Here is a 26,727-nt window from a genome sequence, read left to right as displayed (position 1 = left end):
CCTTGACATAACGTTTCGCTGTGGGTTCTGCTGTTTCTGAGCATTTCACCGGTCGTATCACAGCGCTAGAGCATCCCCTACAGCATGAAATGTTTCCCTTCCCGGTGAGAACATTGCTCTGACCTCCCCGTCTGTCCAACCAGGTTCATCCAGGGCCTCGTGGCTGTCCAGGAAGACCAGGAGCAACTCGACCCATTCCAGCAAGACGAAAGCGGGGCCCGACTCGGACGAGAGCAGCCAGAGCAGCAGCGCCCCGGGCTCCTCCGGGACGGCCCCGCCCGGCGCCTCCACGGATCCCCGCCTCTCCCCGGCCCAGGAGAGCTGGTCCCAGGACTCCGGGTGCCACTCCCAGCCCAGCTCCTCCTCCGTGAAGGAGTCGGACGCGCTAAGTGACGAGGACGCCGACGCCGGCTTCGGCGGCTCGGGCGACAAGCGGCGGGAGAGCGCCGGCGCCCTGGAGGCCCGCTTCCTCCAGCTGCAGCTCTCGGAGGAGGCGCCCGCCCCCCGCGTTCAACCCGAGGGCGCGGAGGTGAACACGCCGGAGAGCCAGCACAGGGCGCCGCACGCCCACTACAGCCCCCTGAAGAGGAAACCCAGCGGGGGCTTAAGACGCAGCCCGGGGGCGCCGGGCAGCCTGAAGGGTCGCAGCAGGTCGCTGGACAGCCAGGCGGACACGGCGGCGGCGGCGGCGACAGTCATGGACATCAACTCCCTGCTGGAGAGGGAGTTCAGCGTCCAGAGCCTCACGTCCGTGGTCAACGAGGACTGTTTCTATGACCCCGCCGATGGCCGTGCCGTAGACTCGGGGAACGACACCCCGTCCCCTTAGACTGCCGGCTGGGAGAACCAAGACGTGCCCATGGAAAGCGACACTGCATACGTTCTCGAGCCGAGCCCAATACCCCTGTATCGGGGTGGTGCGATGGTGTCTGCGGTACCTGCTTGTTCCAGGTCGGGGATTAAAAATACTAAAAATAAACAATAGATGCCTATTGGCCAAGAGTCAGGAAATTGACTGCCCGCCGAAGCGGAGTATGCAAACTGCTGCTGCCGCAGTCATTCTGCCAAGCACGGATCAATAACCTGGCTCCTCCCGGATCTATTCAGACTACGCCTCCTCCCCGAGTGGCAACTCCCTATTCTGGGAAAAGCTTACAGCGTCACATCTACTTCAACCTGCGCCAATTGGCATCTCCTGAATCAGGTTGCTGTTCCCCTGACCGACAGTCCATACAAGAGGATGCGGAAAACTGCCTCAATATTTCACTATGCAGATAAGTAAAGTTGGAATAGAACGGAAAGCAGCTGAGCAGAAGCGGATATGAACTAATGAGACCGTTCAGCCAAACTTCCTGAGTGGAGGGTAGTCGACCCAGACGGCCATGAGATTGATTTGTAAGGCCTTGTTTGCTGTATTTTGTGCACTAAAATACATAGCTTGCCTATACTATTGAATTTTGATTCAATGTCGGAAGGTTTTTGTCTTTAAAATATGTTATTTATTTATCGGGAAGATCAATTATGTTAGTGTTTCTAAGGTTCATGTCTAATTAACTGAAAAATATTTTGCCCAAAGTAATTATAGTGTGATATTTTAGTGTACTGGATTTTCTTTTGTGGGGGCTGTCTATTCCTGCTTTGAATTTTTAACTGCAATAATATTTAAACAATCTTTTATATGTTTGTATGTCTTGTATATACTGCTGTTTTCCAAATTACTGTGGTGTACATTTCAAGCATTTATAAATTCTTCTACACATACTTGACATTGAAAAAAGTTGTAAATTGCTGTAATTACGGTGGCTACTTTGGCCGTTTTATCGACGTACTGGTTTGACAGTACATTTTCAGGTACTAGACGGAGCAAAACTACTCGTACACTGTTACTTTTCAGCTTTAAAGAAAGACATGCCTTTAATGCTAGCATACCAATGAATGTGAATACCCTGTGCTTATGGATGGATTGTTTTATAAATAAAAAGTTTTTATCTAGGTTTGACACATGGGGATACAGTCGTTTAAAGCAATTTCCACATCCCGCACATGCCTTGACAGGTGGAGTAAAGCTAGGGGGCAGAGCATTGTCTTGTGTCAGTCTCTTGGGACTGAACGAGCTAGTCACAGCTGATGAGCTGTCAACGCACAACAATAATGCCCCAGTCTTGGAACCACGTGTGTACCCGCAGATAGACAGAAGTAGGACACAGTCACCGACGGAAAATACATCACGCACCATGCTGAGCATGCAATGGATGTAGTAGCTATGTGAGATGCAATGCGTCAAGCAGGTTCGCTTTCCGTTGGCAAGGAAGCCTTATCTGATACAGAGGGAGGGAACAATTTGATATTTTCTGGGATCATTCCAGTTTTAAACATGTCTGACCAGCCCAACCGACAAATCTCCCCAATAAGAGTAACGTTGTAGTAATGTTGATCATGGGAGGTAAAGAGCTGAAATGCATTTTAGATTAATATAAATTGGGCTGTCCAGGCACTCATCCAGAACAGCACAATCGATTGAGATCTTCCAACACACAGACCACACCAGCCGCTCCGGACTCTCACAGCTGGGTGTCTTGTGGCATCACCCACACACCTGTCAGATTAAATATGTAGATTTAATTAAGATTAGGCTGTGACATCACACATTTTAGATTAATGGATAGATTTTAGATTAGATTTTCAACAAAAAGGTCAATTTTCTGCACCTCAGAGGCTGTTAAGATTTATTGTACATACAATACATTTCAAACATTATTTGTATTGTGGTTCACACATGTATCTAAAACAAAAGACACTGGTAATGAACATTGAAAGGACAGTAGTCAGAAAACTAATAGAAAGTTTCATTGTAGAGACACGAGCCGTCAATCTTTTATACCACAGGAGAACTTCTAAGGCTGACAAATCCACAGCACTTTCTCACTTTTTCCTCTCCCTCCCTGGTGAATAAGTAATACACAGCGAGGAAATGGCCTGGATTATACAGTGCTGCTATCTTGTTCCCATTCTCCAAATCATCCAGAAAATGCTTTCTGACTTCCCTTTTTTTTAGCTCCCACAGGACAAGGTGTTGTGAGAGTTGGATCAGAGGTAACCATTGTCGCATGGGCTTGGAAGGCTGCCAAGCTCCCTGCAGCAAAACTCTTTGCTTTGAGCGCTCCAGTTTGTCACTCCATCTTACAATTGAAATCCGCCAGGAACAAAAACACCTGGTTCTGTGCTAACCTGTTTCTAAACTCTCAGATACTGTCTCCATATTAATCGTACGGCTCACGTGGAATACCATTCGTGGAAGGTCAAAAAAACACGATGAAGGGATGAGGGAGCTGTCCATTCCACTCCCTGCAGTCCATTCGGGGCTGCCATGGCCAGGCCTCTTCTCAGCGGGCTACCCCCCGGTGGGGGGGTAGGGTGGAGCGGGCGAGCCCGTTTTCCGTATGATGCGTTTGAGCCTCAGCTCCTCCCGGAACTCGTAGGCGGCGAGGCCGGGGTCCAGGGAGCACAGGCCGGCGTAGGCGTCCGCCAGGGCCCTGAAGTGGCCCAGGGTCAGCTCCGTGGGCCGCAGGGTGGGGTCCACGTCCGCCTGCCGCAGCATCGCCTCGGCCAGCTCCGGACGCCTCGCCTCGGGAAACAACAACCTGAGGAAGGGACGGGAGGGACGGAGCGGGGTGAGGGGAAACAGAGCCAGTGTCCCTACCCTTCTGGCTTCTTTGATGTCACCGTGCTCATGCGCAACGGTTTAAGACTGAGATGATGTGACATCTGGGAAGTTAATTAAAAATCACATGAAAGGACGAGGGGGGGGGGGGGAAAGAATCATACATTATGAATGCATGATGATAGCCAGTCTGTGCTAAAGAACGGTGTCCTAATCAAAAAAATATGAAAAGCTCAGTAACCTAAGCAACAAACCTCTCAAATGTGAAAGGGTACAAGCGGATTTGAGCTCCAGCCCTTGAACCCGTGCCACAAGTTGCATCACGTAAAAGGTACGAGGAGGAGAAGCCATTTCAATTCGATGACATCCCAGCCATCCCTGACGCCATCCGCTGTGCTTTGAGTTATTGTGCGACATTGCTAGCTCCATCACTCAAACACACGCGCTACAGATGCTATCTGGATGCTTCAGGCTGGCGCCTCCTCTTCAATCTGGCACCGGCACCGCCGACCCGCTCTGGTTATATAAGTTGCTGTAGACAGCCGCCTCGTCTTCCCATCGAACCTCAATGACTCATAATTGCCGCTCTTCCTCGCCACCCTAGCCTTTCTTTTGGTGCGCCGCGCTGTCGTACCGCACAGTTTTGAAGCGGGCACGGGGGCGGCCGGCCGCGCGCACTCGCGCCCCGTTCCCCGTCAACCGCTGAAGTGGACTATGTTTGGATCTCCGAGAGAGTCAGTGATTGAGTGTGTGCGTGGAGGAGAGGGACACAAGCTAATAAGGGCAAAAATACCTGACGGCTAGAGGGAATAAATGCATTAATAAAGGAGGATGAGATCACTTTCCAGCATGCCAAAAGTTGAATAAAATGAGAATGCTAATTAAGAGGAGTAGAATGATTTAAGTACGGCCTCACAGACCCCCCGGTCCAGGTACCATATGCTCACTCTAAGCCTCTGTAGCAGTACTTCCTGCGGAACTGGAAAGCATTGCGGACGACTTTCTCCACCAGCTTGAAGGGCTGCTGGATCTGGGGCTGAGCCAGCGGAGTGAAGTGGACGACTCCAACATCCACCTGCACATGGGAGGGGGGGAGAGAGAGAGAGAGACACACAAACACAATGAGAAAAGATAGGCTATAGAAGACCACAGGGGAAGATGATATTGTTGACAAAGGAGAGAGTTGGAGAACAGTGCTGAAAGAGGCTAAGCAAATGAGTAAGACGCACGGACCAGATGGGGGACGTTAAAAAAAGGAACGAATACGCAGGCACAAACGATGACACAGCCGTCTGCCAAGCCAGTTGCAGTTGCCACAGTAACACCTGTGCAATGGACCATAGAAAGTCAGCCTCCCTCTCGCTTTTCTCTCACCCCCTTTCATACTGCTGCCAGTCTCTGGATCACAGTCACCGCTTCTAAATACTTCCCAAGCCTGAGTCATTGAGGCGCGCACCTCTGCCCCCCCCCCCCCCCCCCCCCCTCCCCGTCTCTGCTACAGGGCCCCGCTGGGGGCCAGAGCCAGCCAAGTGGAAGCGCCATATAGATCAAGAGATGGCCACGGTTGCGGAGTGCGTCGCTGCCTTGCTTGACTGTGGGGGCGAAGGCGCTGCTGCAAAGTTTACCATCGATTCTTCTCCCTGCGCTTTTACGTGGAAGAGAAAATTGACCTCGAAAAGGTTGCCGGAAATAAATTGCACTCGATAACATATTTTTCTCTCCTCTTTGGATCACCATAAAGAGGGGGAAAGCAATGGGGTTTATCTTAGCGGGTGGAGTTCAGTGTAGCGCCAACCAGGTTAGGTGGAGGAGTTGAGGCCAGGGACTGGAGGGAGCAGTGGGAATCCTGGCACCACTGTGGCTCACTGGCTCCCGCCCGATCCCTCCTCCGTCAGCTCTAAGCCGATATGACAAACTGTTGAAGTAATCATGCCAGACTTAGCAGAGAGCCTAGCTTGGGCTCTCCCTCGCTAACCCTCCCTTGGATTTTTTTTTTACGACTCACCAGCAGAGCGTACGCATTCAGACGCCTGTCTCTTTGCTCGCTTGCTCGCTCACTAAATTTCCCCGTGCAGGCTCATCCGTTCTCCTCATTCTCTATTGAGGCCACGAAGGAAACCCGAAGAAGACCGACCAAGAAGCCGGCACACCGCTTGGGTTCGCCCGCCATTTGTGAAGGAGGCAGCGCTCGCGTTGGGATTTCTGACAGCCTAAACAATATTCCAAGAGTCATCCGGATTGAGTGAAGGGGGGGGGGGAATACAACTCCAGTGTGCATGGCGCAGCAGTGACAAGCTGAGGGGGCCAAAGACCAGAGAGGTCACAGTCCTCTTTCTACATTGCTGGTTGTGAGCCGGTCGCATTTCCCTGGTGGGGCAGGAGTGAGAGGGGCCGACTCGCTTACTGACTGGTTGGATTGACTGACATCCGGACTCCAGGGGACGATATAGACTGTGTTGTTAGGGACTGGCCTGTCCACCCGGCAGAGAGAAAACATCAATACCCGCGCTTAAACTGCAGCAGGTTTTTGCTGAGAGGACTCGCATGTAGAATTGAGAGCGCAGACGTGGCATGAAAGGTATGTCAAATAAAAAGTAAAGTAATGGGAAGGAAACGAAAGAAGGTCAAGACACGCACCTACTGAAACATGCAAACAGCACACAACCATTGCTTTGAATATTAACAGCACAATCTAATGCAGACCGTGACCCTCAATCACACAGGCTCTAATGTTAATGTCATTCCCCAATCTCACGTTCACAAACCACACAGTTTTATTTGATCATTTCTTCACAAAACCCCCTCTGTTGACATTCTCCAACCTGAGGTGCCTTTCCTGAACCTTGCGGATTGTGCGAGTCACACGCAGTGCCGTCTTGTTTTGCTGGGCTACAACAAGACTGCGGTGGGTAATTGGAGGGAGGAGAGCTAAAAGTGGTCCGTGGGACGAGCGAAAGATCACTAATGAGGCGTTTAGATTCCCTCTACCCGACGCTTCTGTGACGCCGTTTGGCAGCAATACTAGAGCTGGGCTGGATCTCCCGTCTGATCTCAGGTGCTCTGTGTGTTCAGAGATGCTTGGGCTGCTTGTTAACCTGGCTGCTGCTGCTGCTGCAGCAGTGCGTAAGAAGACAACACTGGTCTGCATCCGTTGTTCTGGCCACAGCTCTCTAGGCGGTGCCGTTGTGTACAGAATGCTTACATCCTTCGCAACGATTGGCTTTTGTTCCAAACGACAGCCGTGGTGAATAATGTATGGCATGGGGCTACTGGTTTCCTGCTGAACGCAGCCTTACATTCTTTGGGAGGCTTTGTGGTTCATTTGCATACTTGAGAGCCTTGGTCCCCGCGTTTTATATAAGCGCCAATGCTCTCACCCCTTACTCGAATTGATTTGCTTGGCATTCTGAAAATCAATTCCTCCACCTATGGCAATCGACACGCATGGGACTCGGTTGAAGTTTACGGAGCACGACTTTATGAGGACGCTGGTGCTACAAAAGAAGGAGCACAGGGCCATCTGTTTGGGAAGAAGCAATAAGACAGAATGTCTTGAATTTCACCCCTCCCTGTGCAAATAATTAGACCGTTTATATTCCGAACTTGCTGATTTATGAGAAGAGCATAGGGAGAAGTCGATAGGCCGACTATACGGGCGGCGGCATTTCAGCCATCAACTTGTCCGAGTCACTTTGCACCGGGATTTATGGACGGCCTCGCTACATGGCTACACCAGGTAGCAGCCCTGTAATATATCCCGCTCCCGCCATTAATCCTCCTCCGATAACCTTAACACGCGAGGAACTCCCACCTTAAATCATGCACGGATGCCTGGGCCCTCCACTTCAGTGCGCATGCCCTCATCCGTAGCAGTGCAGAAGCACATGCGTTGTGCATGTGTCTGGGAACCTACACTTTAGAGTCCGACCCACACCCATAGAAGCGCTTCGGTTGCTCACCACCTCTGATGTGGAATCAGTCACCCACCTATAGAGGCGCTTCTGTTGCTCACCACCTCTGATGTGGAATCAGTCACCCACCTATGGAGGCGTTTCTGTTCCTTACCACCGCTGATTTCAAAACCAGCTTATTTTCTCAAAGGGGGGCAGGAGCCGTCATGCAACACCAGGAGACATTGCAGATGGGCTGCCTTTACAATGTTTTCCCAGGCTCATGTGCTGTGTAAGTAGGAAAAAATAACAGAGTCCCCTAATGAATTCTAATTCTGTTTGGCCTCCAAAAGGGCTTGTTGTTGACAAGGATTTATCATCAAGCCTAACAAAGAATCATCTCGTTCATACTCTTAATCCGGCTCCAATTCAAAACGTTTTTTTTATATTACGTTCACTTTGAACCATATGCACATGGTAGGCAAGCATACATGGAAGTGGCTTGGCACAGCTTGCCTTTACATTTCAGTGCAAGCCCTTGAACTTCGGAAAATAAGATGCATAATTCAGCAAAGCAATTCCTAAAAGAGTTACCAAAAACTACAATCTTCTACAATATTTCTGTGTCCCTACAGACCACCCGGCTGGCCCATTTCTTCGCATCACACGCACATCACTATTGATATATTTTTAGCATTTCCATATTTCATGCGTTTGACCTTCTCAAATCGCTCAGCAGAGAACTCCATTGCCCTGGCTCTGCTCTGTAGCCCTCAAAGTCCCCGTGCCCATTCCCACCTCGGACGCCTCCTTCTCGCCGACTCCTCGCCCAATGGTGTGTGAGCTGTAATTTGTCATGTCCCTCTGAGCGGAACCGAGACGAGATGGCAGGGCCCCGGGGCGCCGGCCTCAGCGCCACCTGAACACCCAACACTCCTGCTCTTACATAATGCCAGCTTCTGAGGGAAAGCGCGGGGGGCTGGGGGAGGGGTGGGGTGGGATGCGGGAGATGGAAGGGACCGCGTCCGGCCGGGGGAATACATGAGGAAAAAAGGCCCACTAAGATGCCACACTATGGGCCAAGCGTTGCATTAATCATGACTATTCGTGGAGACAACACCCTCCATTTCGTTTTGTGTAGAAAGCGAGGGAGTGGAAGGTAGCCTGGGCTCCTGCTCCACAGAAGAGGCAGGAACGTAGCCCACGTTCCTTAGACAGCTTCTGCACCCCTTTGGAGATGTTCTCTTTGAAACATCTGCCAGTTTTGGTAAAAACAATGACTGGAAATAAAGGATAATGCAATAACAGATTCGGTTCTCACAGAATCCAGATCTGGCTTTGTCAGGATGTGGGAACCCGCACAGGGCATTCCAGTTTGTTCATTTGTGAAGTCCATCTCAGGGGGGATGTGGGGCTGGGGGGATGTTGACAACTGACAGATTTATTATACATATGTTAGATGCAGTGAGAATTGCCAATAGCCCCGGAATACAGTCATCCAATGACACCTTGGACCTTAACTGGAAATGAATCACTTTTACAAGATGACAAACTACAGATGCAATTTCTCCTTCACATGGGGGGGGGGGGGTGGGGGTGTGGATTGACCGAATCGAAATGCAAATTGAACAATAAAAATCCCTGGTGTGTGGGAAAGGTAGCGGTTGCCGCATTGCCCCAGAGCTGTGCTGAGAACGTGGCTGGGAGGTGATAAAATAAAGCGGGACCATGCTTATAATAGCCTGCCATGTCTTCACACATCACCGAATCACACATTTACACTCCCTCTGGTACATCCCTTTCTCTCCCGCCACCCCTACGCCTCTCCCTTTGCACCCCTTTCTCTCTAAAAACGCATTTATTTATTCATTTTTCATTTATTTATCTTATCGCCCACAGGAACACGGCCAGCTGGAGCACTTAAGATCTTATCGGTAATGACGGGATAAGCTGCATCCCCTGTAGCGCGCCGGTGGTGGGAGTCACTGGAAAACTGGAAAATTCCTCATTTTGGTGCAGCGTGTTCCCGCCACGGCCCCTGAGAATGTAGAGCCCAGAGTCAGCAGCGTTCCCTGACTGAAGGTAACGGCACGTCCTCCCGATGGTTCGCTCAGGGCTCGTCGACCGATAACGACGTGGGGGAAGAGCACCAGAGAAAACCACACAAATAGATCAATAAGCCAAACAGAAACCAATAGGCGTTGACCCATCACCAATCACCACACAGCCAATGCAGGTGGTGGTGGTCATGGCGGTGCTTTCAGAGGAATTGACAAAACATTGGCTGATGCTGCAGAATGCTGGTCACAAACATCTGGGCTTCAAGGATGGAGCGGTTCTTACTTCTAAGCATGTTTTCACCTAACCATTATGTCCTCTGTGAATCAAGCCCCCCCCCTTCCCTCTCCCTGTTCCATGTCCTCTGCAGAGAAGAGGGACAGGAAAGGTGGGGGGGGGGCTAGCAGCTGCGATTTGAGGCTCCTGTTGTTTTCTGGCTGATGGAGAAGATGCCTGGGAGGAGTGGGTTTCGGTGTGGTGGGGCACACATCCTCCAGTGCCCTCTGGACCTTTGCATAAACAACGACCAACGACACAACGACACCAACGACACAACGACACACGTCTGGTCGATTATTCTGGTCTTAATTAAAATAGCTGTGTAAGTCGTCGAGATTGAATTACTCCTGCGTGTGGGGTACATGTTATCAACATGCCCAGTCCTGGCTTGTGTCGTTTGATAGCAGCAGCATTCAGCTGTAAATCTAGGAGCGACTGAGCGTCATTTTAATACTTGCCTACCTCCACCGCTCAATAAAAAACAAAAAATGTTTTTGGAAAGAGCGTCCAAGAAGGGAACGGATCCATTGAATCGACAACTGCAAAGTGTGTGATTGAAGAATTTTATAAGTAAGGTGGCCCTGTTCAAGCTTAATTCATCAGTAATGATGGCACATCTAATGGAGGTATAAAGTGCTGTCACATCACATAAGCCAGATGTTTCAAAACAAGTAATTTTGCACTACGCTATTAAAGAAACCCGTTGTGTTGAACTTAATATATGCGTATGAACATTACAGCCATCATATCGAGATGTATAATGCATTGTAAATGATTAAAATAAATAATTCACCTGGACTGAGGAGTTAAGTAGGAATAAACTGCAGTCATCGCATCGCATCGTTTTAAACTTCAAAAGCAGACGATACCCTTGTTTAAAAAAAATATATATACAGGCTATATGCAAGAAAATATGCAACATTACCACCGCACTAGTCTGCGGACAACTGAACGGTGTTGAATGAAGTGGCGGATCTCCATTGTGTGGACTTTCATTCGGCACCGCTCGTCTGCCCCGTGACGTAGCCGCTATTCCACAGCAACACACCGAGAAGCGGGGAGGACACACACACGGCTCTCTACAACGCTCCGGGAAGACATGTGCGCTCCATGGCGCGGGATATTTCCGATCGTTTAGTATTGCCGAGGATATGGATGGATAGTTGGAGAGGATCCTTAGTAGGGACTGAATCATCGCCATCTCGTCTCGTCTTTGAATGTGTGTTTACAGAAACCGCTCAGGAGAACGTGACTCTCAATAGACAGCTCTGCACCAGCCAGGGTAAGATATTTTAACACCAACCTCGTTTGGTGTTCATACGTAAACGCCTCGTTAAGTCGGGGTTAAAAAAATAGGAAAACGACTGTGTTTTCATTTTAAAAAATAAAATAAAAACTATGCGCAAAGTTGTATTAATAACAATCGTCGGAAATAAATAAACTGACGCCGATGTTGGCGGCCGCGTGTAACGTAGAACTTGATGAAGAAGTATTCCTCTTTTGAAAGAAATCGATTTAAAGTGCCATAATTAGCTCAAATGAGGAGGGTAAGGACACTGCAGCTTTAAGTAAACACAGCTATTGAGCGTTGGAAATACCACCAACTCATTTCGCCCTCTCCAATAACACTTCTGAGGCGCCTGTATACAGGCGAATAGCAAACCGAATTTCCTCACATGCAGCAACATTGGCGTAGCGCACGGCAATTATCAGCCAAGGCCAGCAAATACTGTTTGGGCTAGACGCTCTTTGTTCCCTGCTAGAAAACTCTGCTTGTGTGGGGTGAGCGAGGGCAGACCGTGTGTATGTGTGAGAAAGAGAGAGAGAGAGAGATAGAGAGGGAGAGAGCAGAGCAAGGAGACTTGCTCAATTGAATTTCTCATTTCTGTTTCTCTCCTCCAGAACAGCAGAGCGGCGGCAGCAGCAGCAGCAGACAAGCGGAGGTGCAGGGGATTTGACTGGCAGATAGTGCAGCAGCAGCGAGTTGGAGGGGGGTGTGTGGGAGGGAGGGGGGGGGAGAGAGCGAGACGGGCACTGGGCTGGTGGGCTGGAGGCGCTGGGCTGACGCTGGTTTAATGCTGCCGGGCCAGGGAGCGACCGCCTCAGTGCCGGCAGTGGCGTCGTCGTCAACAGACACCTGAGAGGGGAGGCGAGGGGGAGGCGATGGCGTCCACGGGCATGCAGATCTTCGGCTTCGTCCTGGCGCTGCTGGGCATCATGGGCGCTATGGTGGCCACCGTGCTGCCCAACTGGAAGGTGAGCGCCGACGTGGGCTCCAACATCATCACGGCCATCTCCCAGATGCAGGGCCTGTGGATGGACTGCACCTGGTACAGCACCGGCATGTTCAGCTGCACGCTCAAGTACTCGGTGCTGTCGCTGCCCGCCTACCTGCAGACGGCGCGCACCACCATGGTCCTGTGCTGCGTCATGGCCGCCATGGGCCTCTGCCTGGCGTCCCTGGGGCTCAAGTGCACCCGCTGGGGGGGCGGGCGCCGCTCCAAGAGGCACGCCGCCATCGCCAGCGGCGGCTGCTTCGTGGCCGCCGGCTTCCTGTGCCTGGTGCCGGCGTCCTGGTTCACCAACGAGGTCATCACCAACTTCCTGGACTCCAACGTGCCGGAGAGCAACAAGTTTGAGCCCGGGGGCGCCGTGTACGTGGCCTTCGTGTCGGCGGGCTTCCTGCTGGTGGGGGGCTCCGTGTTCTGCCTGTCCTGCTCGGGGAAGAGGCACGGGCTGCAGGACATGGTGCTGCTGCCGCCGCCCGACAAGCTGCTGCTCCATCAGCAGCTGCTCCAGCAGCAGCACCAGCAGGAGCTCCAGCACCAGTACTGCTCCCTCTCCCCCCTGGACAACAAGACGGGCTACAGCCTGCAGGACTATGTGTGAGAGCGCCACACACAGACACACACACACACACACACCCGGAGCGTGTGGCCACGGCAAATGGGAGGAGAGGGTTCAAGAGAGACAACGGATGATACGGATCAGACCTGGCTTTATTCCAAACAGAGGTGGAGAAGAGGGGGAAGGGGGGGGAGGAAGGCTCATCGGCTTTGCATCCCTCCAGCCCTCTTTCTGTATCGCCCCAATCCTTTTTTTCTTGTTCTGCAAAGCACAAATGGCCCGTGGAGGAATTCCCTGAGCAAGTGTGGCGTTAACAGACAGATGGGGGAAAACGTGCGAGACGCGAAGGATAGCGTTGCATTGCAGACTCTGAGAGAAGCCTACAAAAAACACACCCGGGCTTCATTTGGAAAACCCCGGGAGAGGAGCGGGTTCCCCAGGGATTTGGATTAAGCAGATAAGGAAGTGGTCTGTGTCGATTTTTGTAACTTTTTTTTTTTTTAACCTTGGCCAAAAGGTTTGAATAAATAGGAAAAGCAATCATTTAGCTGCTAGTCACAATCGTTTGGTAGCCTCCCATTCGGCAAACTGCAATACCATGCCTCCTAGGAGGCAGCATTAGGGGGGGAAACCCTTTCATAGCAAGCCATCATAGTTTCTCCTCATATGCCCTTCCACTAGAATGCAATGTGGAGAAGATTGATATTAATAAATGGTCATATTTTTGTTAGCTAATAATAGAATGATGTTGATATTTTGCCTCTAAAAGCATGCCGTGTGGAGCCTGTCGGTGTATTAATGCAGCGGAATGCCTGGTCGAAGAGACATAGCCACACAATGCCTGTGCCTGTAAAAGCTGTAGAAACATTTCGCCTGCAAACCGCGTTCAAAAGGGAGGCGCAGACAGAGGTTGCTGGGCTGAGCTGGAGGGGAGACTGATGTAGACAAACGGCTGGCCAGTCCCCCACCCCACCCAGCAGGTAGAAATATATGAGGGAGGGAGGAAATTGACAGTCACCTAAATCCTCCAGCAGACTAGACTCTGCCATGTTGCCTTCCATTTGCAATTCATCCGATGATTCATCCATCCAACATCCCTGTTCAGCACTAACGAAATAGCCCCAGCAATCAGAACTGGTCGACAAACTAGCATGTTCATGTTCACACCCACGAACAATGTGCAGCCAGTAGACACACACAAAATTGCACACTTACGTGGGCACCCACATGAAAACCCCAACCAGGGTTGTTTCCGCCCCCATCTCCCCCCCCCCCCCCCCCCCCCACACCCTTCCATCTCCCCAATTTTGCATGTGTTTTCACCTTCGCCATCTGCCTTCTCAGCACCATGGAAACAGAATCCGGCACCCTGTGTGTGTGTGTGTGTGTGTGTGTGTGTGTGTGTGTGTGTGTGTGTGTGTGTGTCTCGACTCACACACTGCTACTTCCACCAATCCCATTCATTAGCCAGTGAAAAGAGAGACCAGTGTTTTGTTTTTACACACACACACACACTGTATGAAAGCATAAATAAATGAAATTTGAAAAAAAGGGAGGAAAATAGAAAGAGCCTTGAGTCGTGGCAGGATGGCAGCTAAAAAGGTTTGAGTCATTCTCCATATGTGACTTGTTTTCCAAGTGCGTCAGCACTGCGCATACTCGCGGCTGGTCTGCACCTGCAGAAAAGAACCAGGCTTCTTAAGTTGCAGTTGCTTGGCTATGCCATCATTCTGCTTATGCCCGTTGTTTTTCTTTTGTCCTTCCTTCCTCCAAATTCCTCTTCCGGACTCAGTCTTGCTCATTGTGTTTCGTGCGCTGGTAGATGTGATCCTATCAAAACATAGATGTATGCTTAAAGCATGCCTCCTCTCCGGAGACATAACACACACACACACACCTTATGATTCACACCTCCTCATATGTCAATATTACCGTTACACATTCACACTCATGGTTCTTCACTTGTGTCTCATGATTTCTGGGAAAAGTGTGAAGGAAGGGGTGGTGAAAGCATCATTCCAGAAACTGCTACTTTTCTGAGACAAACATAACACTCTCGCCATTCCCTTTCTTTGTCTCCCTCTCTCTCTCTCTCATAAACATGCCGCCTCTTGAGGGAGGAACAGATGGCTAAGTTCGCCACCTGCAGGCTGCTTCAAGCACGCCAGGGGGGTTGGGGGGGGGTCTCTGTGGGGGTGGGTGCGGGGAGCCCTACCCCGCCCTGACTAGCTGTCATGTGGCCGGCCGACAGCCAACAGAAGTGGCATCCTGACAGTAGCTCACTGCCCAGGGGCCGCGACCGATGCAATAAACAATAAAAACAATGTGCCATGTCTGTCGACCAAAACAGACACTTTATGCGTTTCAAGAATGTGCCAAATCGTGTCATTGACGTTTAATAATTTACGGACTTCCGTTAACCTTTTTACTACATCGTTTTTGACAAATGATATATACATTGGCCAATATTGTATGGATCTTTGATTATTTCTGCCAGAATAAGATTTGTGTCAACTAGTTACTTGTGTACAGTCAGAAGAAGCAGCCAATGCTTGTCATTTTTTTTTATCAAAAGCACAGCCTAATCAGAAAAGAATATCCCTTTTTCACAGCTGTGTAGGACACAGTCATTTCATACAAGACATTTTTGTTAAGAATGTAAAATGTACAAATATTCCATTTACTGTTTGTTGTTTGGCAGCAGATCACTGTACACAAGTATCTAGGCCAGTGGGATGTAATGGTTCTCTTTAAGGTATCATTCCTCCATTTTGTTTCAATAAATGATACAACGTCCATGTCATATCTTCTTTATAAGAAGACTGCTCGGGTGCACCTCCACTTGTGGTACATTGTTTGACAGCAGTTTGTTCCAAGTGTATGAGCAGATCATTTCAAGCTCTCTGGACCGGTACAAATGTACATACCATAATTGGCAGGCTGTAAAAAAAAAAAATGAAAATATGTGATCTATTTCTGTCCGATAAGATTTCAGCAAAGCGATCGTGAGCTGTAGAAGTCCCCGTTTTTCTGTGGCTGTGCAGCCTGGTCTTCAGTGCACCATTTGATTTGCTTAAGAAAACAAAAAAATACATGCCCGGATTAACTGGACCTTAAAAAGCTGCAGCTTCGCCCGCATAAACCAAGACGAGAATGATTATTTTTTGACAATTGCAGTGTATTTTTTTGGTGGATGCTTTTGCACTTATACTTTGCCGGAGAGTATTTACGGTGATCCAACAGTTCACAAGTTCTGGTACCGTCTCAGTGTGCTTGTGCAAGTAGTTCTATTTTTTACCAATAAAACTATTTTGTGGGAGCAATATGTCCAAGCAATCTGGTGTGTGTGTGTGTGTGTGTGTGTGTGTGTGTGTGTGTGTGTGTGTGTGTGTGTGTGTGTGTGTGTGTGTGTGTGTGTGTGTGTGTGTGTGTGTGTGTGTGTGGAGCTTGTGTATTAGTATGTGGGCGTACGTGTCTGTTGTATCAGTAGGGGATGGCACGTCTACTCCTGCCAATTGGACAGACATCTAGCTGTTACAGGCTGTGCAGAATGTAGGCAGGCACTTCATAGGGATATTATGGAGCCCTTTGCAGTGTAGGAGGGAACAACACGGTTCTACTCCCACTGAAATCTGTAAACGTACCAAGGAAAAATTATGCCACCAGTCAGATCCCATCATGTAAAAAATGCATACATTTGAGAAATTAATCAACATCCGGGGAATTCTTTCTGGTGTAAATGGTATGAAAAAAGCTTAAACTTCAGCATACCAAACAGAATACGTGTTTAAAAAGACAGTTTGTCTTCCTGCACAACTACTGGCATCCATCTATCACTGCAACGGTCATTAAAATTCACCAACACGAGAAGAGCTGAGTGAGAAGTGTCAACAGTACATTGTTAAAACCCTGGCCTCTGGGAGGAGTAGAGCTTCATTAAAAGGCCAAAACTGCATCAGAACCAGATTATTCAGCCTCTGAATACGCCCAAAATGAACCCCAAACGGGCCCAAACCACACACACACACGCATACAGTTGGAAGACCGCATTCATTCTTTACACAATTTTTTTTTTTTTTTGCATCGGCATGCAAACCGCAACAGACGTTTTTTAAAGATTGATATTGCCATGCTGTCGGCCTATAGACTTAGCCCAGGCCTCTTATTAAAAACGGTTTGCCTCAGGAGGAAAGTAAGAGCCCTCATTACGGCTGATTGGAGCCCAGTCAACAACGACCCGGGCACAAATGTGTCCCCCCCCCCGCCCGAAACAAACATGGATTATTCACGGCCACATCTCGTTCTCTTGCTCCTTTCGGTTATGCAACACAAGTGAAGATGAAATAGTGACTCCTCTCAGGGGTGCAACACTAAGAAGATGGGCTCCTCTGTGTTTTTAACCTACATTTGCCTTCAGAGGCATTCACCCGGAGTGGTTGTCCTGACAGATCTGGAATGCGCGCTACGATGAAGTGCAGGGGGTGGGGGGGTAGGGTGCGAGTGGGGTGGGACGGGTGTAGGAGTACAAGCTTATGAACCATGTCAAATTCAGTTCATGGGTTAATCACACTATACACCTAGAGTCAGGCGCCCCCATCACATCAAACACACAAGGTCTTGCTTGACCCAGGGGCTCTGCCAACAGAGCTGGCGGTTCTGAACATTAGCCCCGGGGAGGAGGGAGGGGGCGGGGGAGAGACATGACAGAAGTGGTAGATGGGAAAGATAACGAGGAGATAACCACACACAACGCCATGAACGCCTGAAGCTATGAAGCCACTTTGCTGGTTCCGATGGCAGGAGGAACGAGATTGAGATAGACATATATGCAAGAACAACACAAGCTCTTCCCCATACAGTGATAAAACACGCCCTTGATCAGAGCCCCACCTTTCTCTCTCACCCTCCCTTTCTCATCCTCTCTCTCCCCCTTCCTCTCTCACACTCTACTCGCTCCTTCTCTTTGCCGTCCAATGCATTGAAATAATAGCAGTGACCTTGGCTTGGCTGTAAACTGCTGAGGGGTGCAGTATGGGCTATGGAGATGACAAAGGGCTGCATGTAAGAAAACAATACACTGTGACAGTTCAAAAGGAGCACACTAAATACTTCAGCCCTGAGCAGCACCGTGAAGACGTGTTGCTGGGGAGGCTCACCGGTGTGTGAGGTGACGAAGGTTAAACGCAATAGAGTGAGGACAATGACATCTTTTTTACCCAAACCCCTTATCTTCTCTGAAAACTCAAATGAGCTATTAGAGTAGTGCGAGATGGGTTATGAATACACTTTGATGCAACTCAGGAGACAATGGGCTGTGGGAAACATATTTAAGCCCCACAGAGGCCATCAATTGAAGGACATAATCACATTAGCAGATCCCATTATGTTGTTGCTTTTTTTATTTCTATCAGCGCAATATAAAACCCATTCACACGCCAAATAAATGTATTCCAACGGTGCAATCAACACAAAAAGTTAGTGATTTGATTTTGGGGTTATATATTTTGTATGCAACATCTGGCCATTTACTATTTTGATGCAAACCGTCCTTCTTCAGAACCTGAGCAGAGCTTTTGAATACTGGGATAACATTGCACACACTACAGCAGCAGAGAACCTGCTTACCCCGTAAGCAGATTTGCTTTGCGTGCTAGAAAGCTAAACACTTAACCAGCATCTTGTTAGCAGGAGCAACGCACCTCCGGAGATGTTGATGAGACAATTCTGCCCACCTCTGCATTTTTCTATAAGGGCGGAAGAGAGAGTCGAAGTGGGGAGTATTTTTAGAATCCTTTTACCTTGAGACTCTGATGTATCGAGACCTAGCCATCAGGCATTAACCGCTCCCAGTACGAGTCATTGAAATAACTTTCCCTTTTACCCCTGATACCATGTTTGACCCCATTTACGGAATAGGAACAGGCCCAGATAGATTGTGTGTCTGAACAGTGTGTGTGTGTGTGTGGCAGAAGGTGGGGACTGGCACAGCAGCAGCAGCCCCGAATTATAAAGCTACTGCTGAGCGGAGAGCAAGGCCGCATTAGGTCACACTGGAAGAATCCATCATCTTCCATTGCATTACACTGAACTAAAGGTAGGTCCACATCTAGCACCGCCATGCTCCCTTCAATTCCCAAGAATTCGATTCCATGACAAAGACTCAGATATACGCGTGTGCCTGTGTATATGTAATGCACAATGTGTGCCAGCGGTGAGTCACCTTTTGCCAGCAGCCAGCCATGATGGAAGGCCAAAGCCGCATTACCATATTTGAATTGGGCTCTATTCATTTGGCCGGCGGTCCTCTGCAGAGAGTCGAGTACAAGGGAAACATCTGTAGAGCCCTCCTCTGGACTGCACGGTTGGCCGGGGCTGGCTAGGTGGGTAGCTGTGCGATGGCCATTAACGTGGCCATTACTCAAGGTGGGCTGACGCGTGGGGCCCGGGCAGACCATCTGCCGGAGGTACGCCTGACTCCCCCGTCAGCTCGGTCCCTGGCCTGCATTTGTCTTCCGAACAATGCAGTCCAGGTGGTTGTTTTTTGTTGGTGGGTGCTGCCCGGGATATTGTACATTACATAACGCCCGTTTCTTTTTACTTCACAAACTTCTCGCAGCACTTTTGTACTGAGCCATCACCCTTCAGTCTTTGCGCAGTCGATTGCTGCATTACCATCTATAGCTCTTCGTGCCACACTTCCACTACACTGGGGTTGCACATGGTTTCTTTACTCTGCACCATGTCCCCCCCCTTCCCCCCATCCACGTTTCCCTCCTCTCCCTCCTACTCTCTGGCTTTGCTCACCTTTCCCGGTGGATAGCGTGACTGCGAGTAGCTGCAGTCGGGGGACTCGTGATGAGGCGTCTGTTGAGCGCCCTCCCGTGCCGGACGGAGGCCGATTTTAAGATTCACTTTCTGCCCGGAAGATGAGAGACGACAGACTGGGGGAGTAGGGGGGGGGGGGGGGGGCATGTCAACATGCAACCCATCACCTCCTCATCATCTTCCCCCTCTTTGCAGATCGGCTGTTTCCTGTGTGATGTGTGAAGAGTAGAGCTGCGGGGCAGGCTCAAGTGGGCGTCCATGGTGAAATGATGCGGTTTCGCCGATTGTCTTTTCGCGCTGTGTCCTCTAAATGTCCTTGACCCCTGATCAGAATATTAATGAGACCTAGCAGGACAGAGAAACACCCTCACAGCACTGTGTGAAGACATTTCTATTCTGAATATAATGCAAGGTCATCTAGTAAATGCAAAATAAAATAGAGAGTTGTACATGATTGGAAGAAGCAATTTACACGTCCTTGAGTTATTGTACATTGGAATGAATGAACTGGGAGGTGTGCGACTAACAGAGGCAGGTTAGTGTGGTCGGCAACACGCCAGTGCCAGGGCATGCAGGTGCGGTGGGGGGCGAGCACATACACACAGTCTATGGAATAAGCCGATTTTCTCAAGGACAATTTCCAGTCACTCAATGTGACTGACAGAGGGCAGTTTGGGGCTGGAACTTATGATTCACAGCTGGAACAGGGCAGACGGATCCGATAGATAGGATAAGGACCTGAATCTGCTCGCCACACATCAATATGGTACAGCGATAACCTGCCAATGTCAAAATTGATTGACTGCTTCCATCCTCATTACAATCTGTGCTGAATGGGTCCCTCAAAATCAAATCAATCCCAATATTTGCACACCACCAATGTGGTGTGTCAAACTACATGCCCATTCCTAACTAGTGAAAAAAACAAATACCGGTATATATTATAACTGCCATCATTTGCCATTTGGTAGGTTGCATAGGAGACAGTTACAGAAAAGCCACCGGACAAATCATGATACATTTTCAAAATTTTGGAAAATGACGAGGATACTAAAAAAGCTACCCATATCATTGGCTCAGACCGACCTGCAATACATTGACTCCAGGCAGAAAATGCCTGTAAGTTCGTTCTCCCACCCACCAAGCCCCCCACAAAGTAAAAGGACAATTCTAATTTAATTTGAACAAATCCCTGGCCATTTAGAAGACAATTAGTGACGCGAAACCCACTGAGAGAACAAGATAATGCCGACAATTAGAACACTGAGCCGATTTGCTGGCTACAAGACGCCGGCACAGTGCTGCTGGGAAGTAGCACACACTGCATCCTCTTGCTAACTTATAGGACGAGTTAGGAGGCAGGAGTCCTCCAAGACCCCATCCTTAAAATATTGTCAGGCTGCAATTGTCGTACTATATAAAACCTGTCGATGCAAGAAGTCTCCCAAGTAATCATTACAAATTACTTCAATTTAGCTGTTTTGACAACTAATGCAAAACACACTGCATTCGTTAGTTTCTAATCAAGCATCAATTGACCACCATTAGAGACACACCGCCGTCTTGGGAATAACCACATGTTTTCCCCACAAACAGGAAGGCATTTACTTGTGAGATCAGCCTATTTTTCTATTTACCATATTTCCAGGACCCATCAAGCCAGCCTATGATACCATATTTCCAGGACCCATCAAGCCAGCCTATGATTGCTTCCCTTAAATCACACCAGGCATTTTTATTGGTCGTAAAACATTCTCTCACAATTACTCTGCCGAACACCAGTAAACAAGGCCTAGACAGAGGGATTTTTTGTGAATTATACATCATGATTTAGGCCTACCAGTAAAACAATGAATAAATAAATGAATAAATAAATTAAAGAGTGGGTGGGGGCAGGATGCACGTGTAGTGTAAGAGATATGATTGATTTGAAGTGTGCTCCAGTCCCTTTTTATGCAACATTATCAAGAGGAGACCCTCTCCTCAAATCAGTATGAAGATCATTCCTAAACATATCTGCCCTACCGAGCCCCCTTTAAATACATTTAGTGTGTGTGTTTATTGGACTATTGACCAGCGCTGGCGTTCTGCTAATTATTTCACAGTGTGGATAAACTCATCTTACATTCATATCTACGCCTGTTCACAAACATGAATGTGAAAGCATGTTAAGCCCGTATGAAAAGTCATTCCAATAAGTCTACCCTTTGAAATTGAGACAAATATGAGAGAAGAGAAGAGCACACACACACACACACACACACACACACACACACACACACACACACACACACACACACACACACACACACACACACACACACACACACACACACACACACACACACACACACACACACACACACACAATAATCATTGGGAACCATTTCTTCTGAGAGAATGAGTGATCAGCAGCAGCCGAACGCTCTACACAGGGATTCAATATTGACTGTGAGACCCAAGACGAGTACTGTGACATCTGCAGGGGACCCATCCGGCTGGGGGCCTCCCCTTCCGTCCAGGGAGAGTAAAACACAGTGTAGTTGGTTTGTTCATAAGAGAGCTGCGAGAAGCTTTCAAAAATGGCACTTGCTTGGCGTTACTTTGTCTAACATCCGGGCAGAGCTCGAAAGCCAAAGACACACCATGACGAATGTTTCAAAGTTTCAACGTTTCTATTTAATGGATTCCCTCGCCCCCCCATCCCATGTACTCCCCTAGCCATACGACAAACCCACAGCCATTGAACAGACCTCTCTATTCTCTTCTCTGTGACAATAAGCTGTTATCACACCCATGCGAGGCGAGCAGGGCCTCTGAGACAGGAGCAGACAGAATCAGAGAGCGAGTGCGGAGGAACTGGGGCAAAGAAAAAAGGAGGAAGAAGAAGAAAGAATAAGGAAGAGAAGGACTTCCTCATTATGGGCCAATGTGTGTGATTGCCGCCGGTTCGCAAATACCCAGCAGGCATCATTAGAGCCCAGAGAGGGTCCAAAGAAAAGGCGGGCAGCGACTCAACGCAGTACTCCTAATGAAGCCTGGATGAAGGGGTGTGTTAGGAGGCCGTCGTGCAAGACGATGACGGCCGAGGTGACTCATAGAGAGTGACTCAAAGCGTGAGCGGTTGTGTTGAACTGCAGTATGTATGGGTATATGTAAAGGAAAATTGCAAGCATTAAGGACAGTGTCGTGTGTGTGTGTGTGTGTGTGTGTGTGTGTGTGTGTGTGTGTGTGTGTGTGTGTGTGTGTGTGTGTGTGTGTGTGTGTGTGTGTGTGTGTGTGTGTGTGTGTGTGTGTTGTGCCATCCCGCCACGTAAACCTCGGCCTGGACGGGCCCGAGGGACCGTGAAGGACGGGGTATACCACCCCCACCCACCAGACGGCGACGGAGAGCATCCCTTTCGCCTCCCCAATCAGGGTGATTGGTGGACACCTGGCCGGTGGCAGAGGAGCCATCTTAAAAGGAGGTCCAGGACAGCACAGCACGGCACAGGAGCAAGGAGGAAGTGCTCGTGTCCGGGAGAGGCTAGAGGCCCACGGAGGCCCTAGAGACTGCGAGCTCCTTGTTTGATTTAAGTTGATTGTAAATAAATGCCTTTAACGGCGTATCCGCACGCTAAAAGTGTCGTTCATCTGTGGAACCTGGCCCAACCGAGCACCGGGATACCACAGTGTGTGTGTGTCCTACCTCGGGCTTGGGGACAAAGGCCCGGCCGGGGATGGTGAAGCAGCTGTGCACGGTGCAGAGGTACTGGGCCATGACGGACAGACGGCTCCTCTGTCTGCTGGCCGTGCTGGCCGTCAGCCGCTGGGTGGGAGAGACGGTGGCACAGGTGAGCATTTGAAATAAGGTCCTTTATTAAAATGCATGATGCATGGTCCTAGCAACTCGCTCAGGGGAAGGACAGGTCGTGGAGAGGTCACAGGGCCTGCATTGTAGAATGTGCAGTACCCAAGGGATCAGTTCATCTGGCACTTAGTGTCACTGTTTTGGGTTCTCCTGTTCAACCTTAATACAGCTTTAACTACCATCCAATCTTGTATCTTGACATGTTGTGATTATTAATTAGTCAAGCAAAACCAAATGTAGAGTATTGCTACATAATTAGGTATTCACAGAGTATCTATGAATACCCATAGTTAATACATTTAATTCTCCTGATAATTATCTTTATTTTTTATAAAGGATCACATTCACAAGTCAAAATAAATACTTTGTAAACAAGAATGTCATGTCATATCCTTCCAAATCCAGTGCATTTGAGAAAAACTATCAAATACTTATCAGCTACCTCGGCCACCTCCTTCTGGAAGGTCAGGGTCAGCCTGGTGCGTCCGAAGGCGAAGGGCCCGGTTCGGTTGGCCATGTGCTCAAGCCACTTGATGATGAGTGGCGTGGACACGTTGAAGGGCAGGTTCCCGATGATGTGGAGGTTTGGTGGATCTGATTGGGAACCACACACACGCACACCTCGGGTTTAGCAAAACCAACTACCAAGTATATGGAGTCTGCTTTCTGTCAAACTGTTCACAGCTGGGGTATAAGGGCAAAATCAACAATGGGAGTCCCCTGGTTAAAGTAAAGGTTAAATACAAATTGAATGAAGTAAAACTATATGGGGAAAACATAAGTAAATTGTATTTAATTACAAAGCAGGAAGATATTATTATTTTGGTTTAAAATAGCCCAATTCCAACAGTCACTTGCCATTATGTTATGTCATTTTAAACCAATGTTGCATCATATTCCAGAAGATGGAAACCCAGGGAATCTCTGGTCATATAAAACTCATTATGGATATATTTCCCAGCTTGAGTCCATTGTCGAGTGTAATTGCTCTTAGTCGTAGTCTAACCTTCCTCCCATGGCTTTGAGATGACGGATGGGAATCCCCGGTCCATTCTGTAAGTAAGGATATCACCGTGGACGATCCTCAGCTTTCCAGGTGCGGCCTCCGACAAGAGCTGTGCACAGAGATGTGATGTATATGTGAACTAACGAGAAAGGGGATCTTCAACAGCATCTGCCAAGTCATAGTCATGAAATATAGTTAATCCCATTAGTGGCCAAGCATTCTCCAAATTACAAGAATAGGGCTCAACATTTGAAAAGACCCCTAAATTCAATTGACATTTTCTCCCCGTTAGCTTGGTCAGATTATTCAAATTACATTCACAATATACCTAAAAATGATAGTCCCATTCTGCCAAATATGGGACTCTTCCTTCACAGCAGAATTGTTCTGTGTGGATTTGGGGCTTTTGGAGGGTGTATAGTCACACTATTCCCATCCACCATGGTGTACCTGGAGCCCGGGGATGAAGCGGGTGTCCTTCTCCACCACCAGCAGGTCTGCAGCCCCCGCGTTCAGGATGGAGCGCGTCAGCCCGCCGGGACCAGGGCCCACTTCGCAGACGTGGGCCCCCTTCAAATTACCCGCCTGCCGCACGATTTTGTCTGCAACGATAGATGAAACACATGGGATTTCTTTTTTTGCTCTTCAAATATTGATTGGGCTACTTCAGCGACACCAGCTTGTGAATTGGATATCAGTTCATGTGGCCCATGCATCAAAGCAATTAGTCCACGTTCTGCGATCTGAGGTCCTCATCAAGCGTCTCTGGGGTCTATATTTAGATGAATGCCGCTTGCCGTTCCAACGCCTGTCGGCCTCAGCGCAATGAAGTTGGGATGGATTAATATAACACACACTAGTCACCTTGTCAAGGACACAAGTGCAGATCAGCCCTCCAGCTGCATCACTGATAATCACATTAGGGGAACAGGGGCCCTTTTGCAGCCTTGTAACAACTGACTTATCTGGTTCCCATTTGCAGTGGAACTACTAAAGCTAGCCCATACAAAGTATTTTCAGTTTCTATGCGAATAAAGAAGCCCTCAGTGGGCGGAGCACTGAAGTGCAGCTGATGTGAACACGTCAGTTTTCCATCTCGGTGCGGACCCCCTAGCAATGTGCGGTAGCAGGCAGGTTGTTGCTACAATGCAGCTTAAGAACTGACAAGGACACACTATAGAAGGGAGGTAGAGTGACACACCTGTGAGTCTCAAATCCAAGAGAAAGTTCTGGGACAGCTGTTTGGTGGCTCGTAGTTTGTACAGCTTTATCACCTCGCCGATGGTGGGTAAGGGAGGCAGACGGAAGGAGGCGATTTTCCCAGAGGCAGCCATCATTTGTGTCCACTGTAAGTGAAGAATGGTTTAAAGATGGCGAAGATGCTACAAACACAACAAAGGAAATACTCAAAATGTTACTGAATGTTTATCAGACCAATTTTTGGTGGCATTTATCAGTCTATGGCATTATATAGTAAGACTTCAAATTAGTGCAAAGACTTTATACGGCAGTTTATTGTCAACAGTCACCTACATAACAATGTTGCTATGCACTCCCAATTAAATCTATCCAATATATTGGAAATCTGAAATGTATTTTCATTTGGAACTAAATCATTCAGCTTTCTGATTACATGATCTAGATCGCCATCTAGTGGCATCAAACGAAGGTTGCAATTGCCAACATAGAAAATATAGAAACAGACTTCAAGCTTCGCGATACGTGAATGTACAAATGTTCAAATGTTAAAAAGGAATTTCACGCTTTGCAAGTAACTATACCGATTGAAATATAAACGATCAAAACAATAACTCGCGACTAACTAGTACTAGTACGTTATAAGCCTGTGCATGACACTATTACACCTTTTCTAAACGATTGTGAAACGTTAACCCATCAGCAGTCACTAGGTAAACGGAGGTACCAAAATCTAAAAATATGTACTTGCACATGAATGACAAATATTTGTTGTTAGCCTATTTGAGCTGCAATCAGCGTTTCAGACCTTGTGTCTTTGCGTGGGCCCAGGATGTTATAACGATTCAGACGAAGATTTGAACTCTGTATATCTCGGTGTCCCCGGGAATGTAAATTGTATCGTTGAAATGAATACACAACCATAATATCAATTCAAGTTACTCCATGCTGTTCAGCAGCAGCAACACTTTACTTCCGGTAGCAAGCATTTCATGGTGAAGTATCCAATTATTTTGCAGTGCCTCAAATTTTAACCAATCGTTGTCGGGTAGGCGGGATCTTTCTTTGCCCTTGTTTCTTTGCCCTTTTCTATGGGATATTTCGAAACAAACAG

The 26,727-nt window shown here is 48.5% G+C and overlaps 3 protein-coding genes across 6 annotated transcripts in view; 2 read left to right on the top strand and 1 right to left on the bottom strand.

Annotated features, from left to right (window-relative positions):
- Positions 1-1,999, top strand: part of tiam2a (TIAM Rac1 associated GEF 2a) — a 54,672-nt gene extending 52,673 nt beyond the window's left edge. The window contains exon 27 of the mRNA XM_060052030.1: positions 144-1,999. Within this exon, the coding sequence (XP_059908013.1) occupies positions 144-829 (686 nt within the window). The 3' untranslated portion in view covers positions 830-1,999. The remainder of the gene's footprint in view (positions 1-143) is intronic.
- Positions 2,000-2,696: 697 nt separating this feature from the next.
- tfb1m (transcription factor B1, mitochondrial) lies at positions 2,697-26,618 on the bottom strand. 2 transcript variants are annotated; one of them, XM_060052025.1, is made up of 8 exons: positions 26,422-26,618; positions 25,618-25,762; positions 24,867-25,018; positions 24,417-24,525; positions 23,853-24,004; positions 23,249-23,368; positions 4,609-4,736; positions 2,697-3,641 (listed from the first exon to the last, which is right to left on the bottom strand). In XM_060052025.1, exons 2-8 carry the CDS (start codon positions 25,751-25,753, stop codon positions 3,392-3,394), a joined length of 1,047 nt encoding a protein of 348 aa, XP_059908008.1. In that variant the 5' UTR covers positions 25,754-25,762; positions 26,422-26,618; the 3' UTR covers positions 2,697-3,391. The 2 variants fall into 2 exon arrangements, with proteins under 2 accessions (XP_059908008.1, XP_059908007.1); XM_060052024.1 differs by having other exon boundaries at positions 26,535-26,617.
- Positions 10,786-15,753, top strand: LOC132457719 (claudin-20). 3 transcript variants are annotated; one of them, XM_060052029.1, is made up of 2 exons: positions 10,786-11,170; positions 11,796-15,753. In XM_060052029.1, the coding sequence occupies exon 2, from the start codon at positions 12,052-12,054 to the stop codon at positions 12,775-12,777; it is 726 nt and encodes a 241-aa protein (XP_059908012.1). In that variant the 5' UTR covers positions 10,786-11,170; positions 11,796-12,051; the 3' UTR covers positions 12,778-15,753. The 3 variants fall into 3 exon arrangements, with proteins under 3 accessions (XP_059908012.1, XP_059908011.1, XP_059908010.1); XM_060052028.1 differs by having other exon boundaries at positions 10,787-11,170; positions 11,799-15,753; XM_060052027.1 differs by having other exon boundaries at positions 10,787-11,170; positions 11,791-15,753.
- Positions 26,619-26,727: the final 109 nt, after the last annotated feature.

The sequence above is a fragment of the Gadus macrocephalus genome, chromosome 5 (genome assembly GCF_031168955.1).
Source record: "Gadus macrocephalus chromosome 5, ASM3116895v1".
Lineage (NCBI taxonomy): Eukaryota > Metazoa > Chordata > Actinopteri > Gadiformes > Gadidae > Gadus > Gadus macrocephalus.
Note: the sequence above shows the minus strand (reverse complement) of the source record. Positions and strands in the feature narration are given on the sequence as shown.

What these genes read in the sequence shown, in the direction of transcription:
- LOC132457719 (XM_060052029.1), top strand. Translation starts at nt 12,052, where the DNA reads ATGGCGTCCACGGGCATGCAGATCTTCGGCTTCGTCCTGGCGCTGCTG.
- tfb1m (XM_060052024.1), bottom strand. An exon ending in GCTTCATCCCCGGGCTCCAG is followed by an intron (nt 24,526 to 24,866) that starts GTACACCATGGT and finishes CTCTGTGCACAG; the next exon opens with CTCTTGTCGGAGGCCGCACC. An exon ending in CCTTTGTCCCCAAGCCCGAG is followed by an intron (nt 4,737 to 23,248) that starts GTAGGACACACA and finishes TCCCATGTGCAG; the next exon opens with GTGGATGTTGGAGTCGTCCA.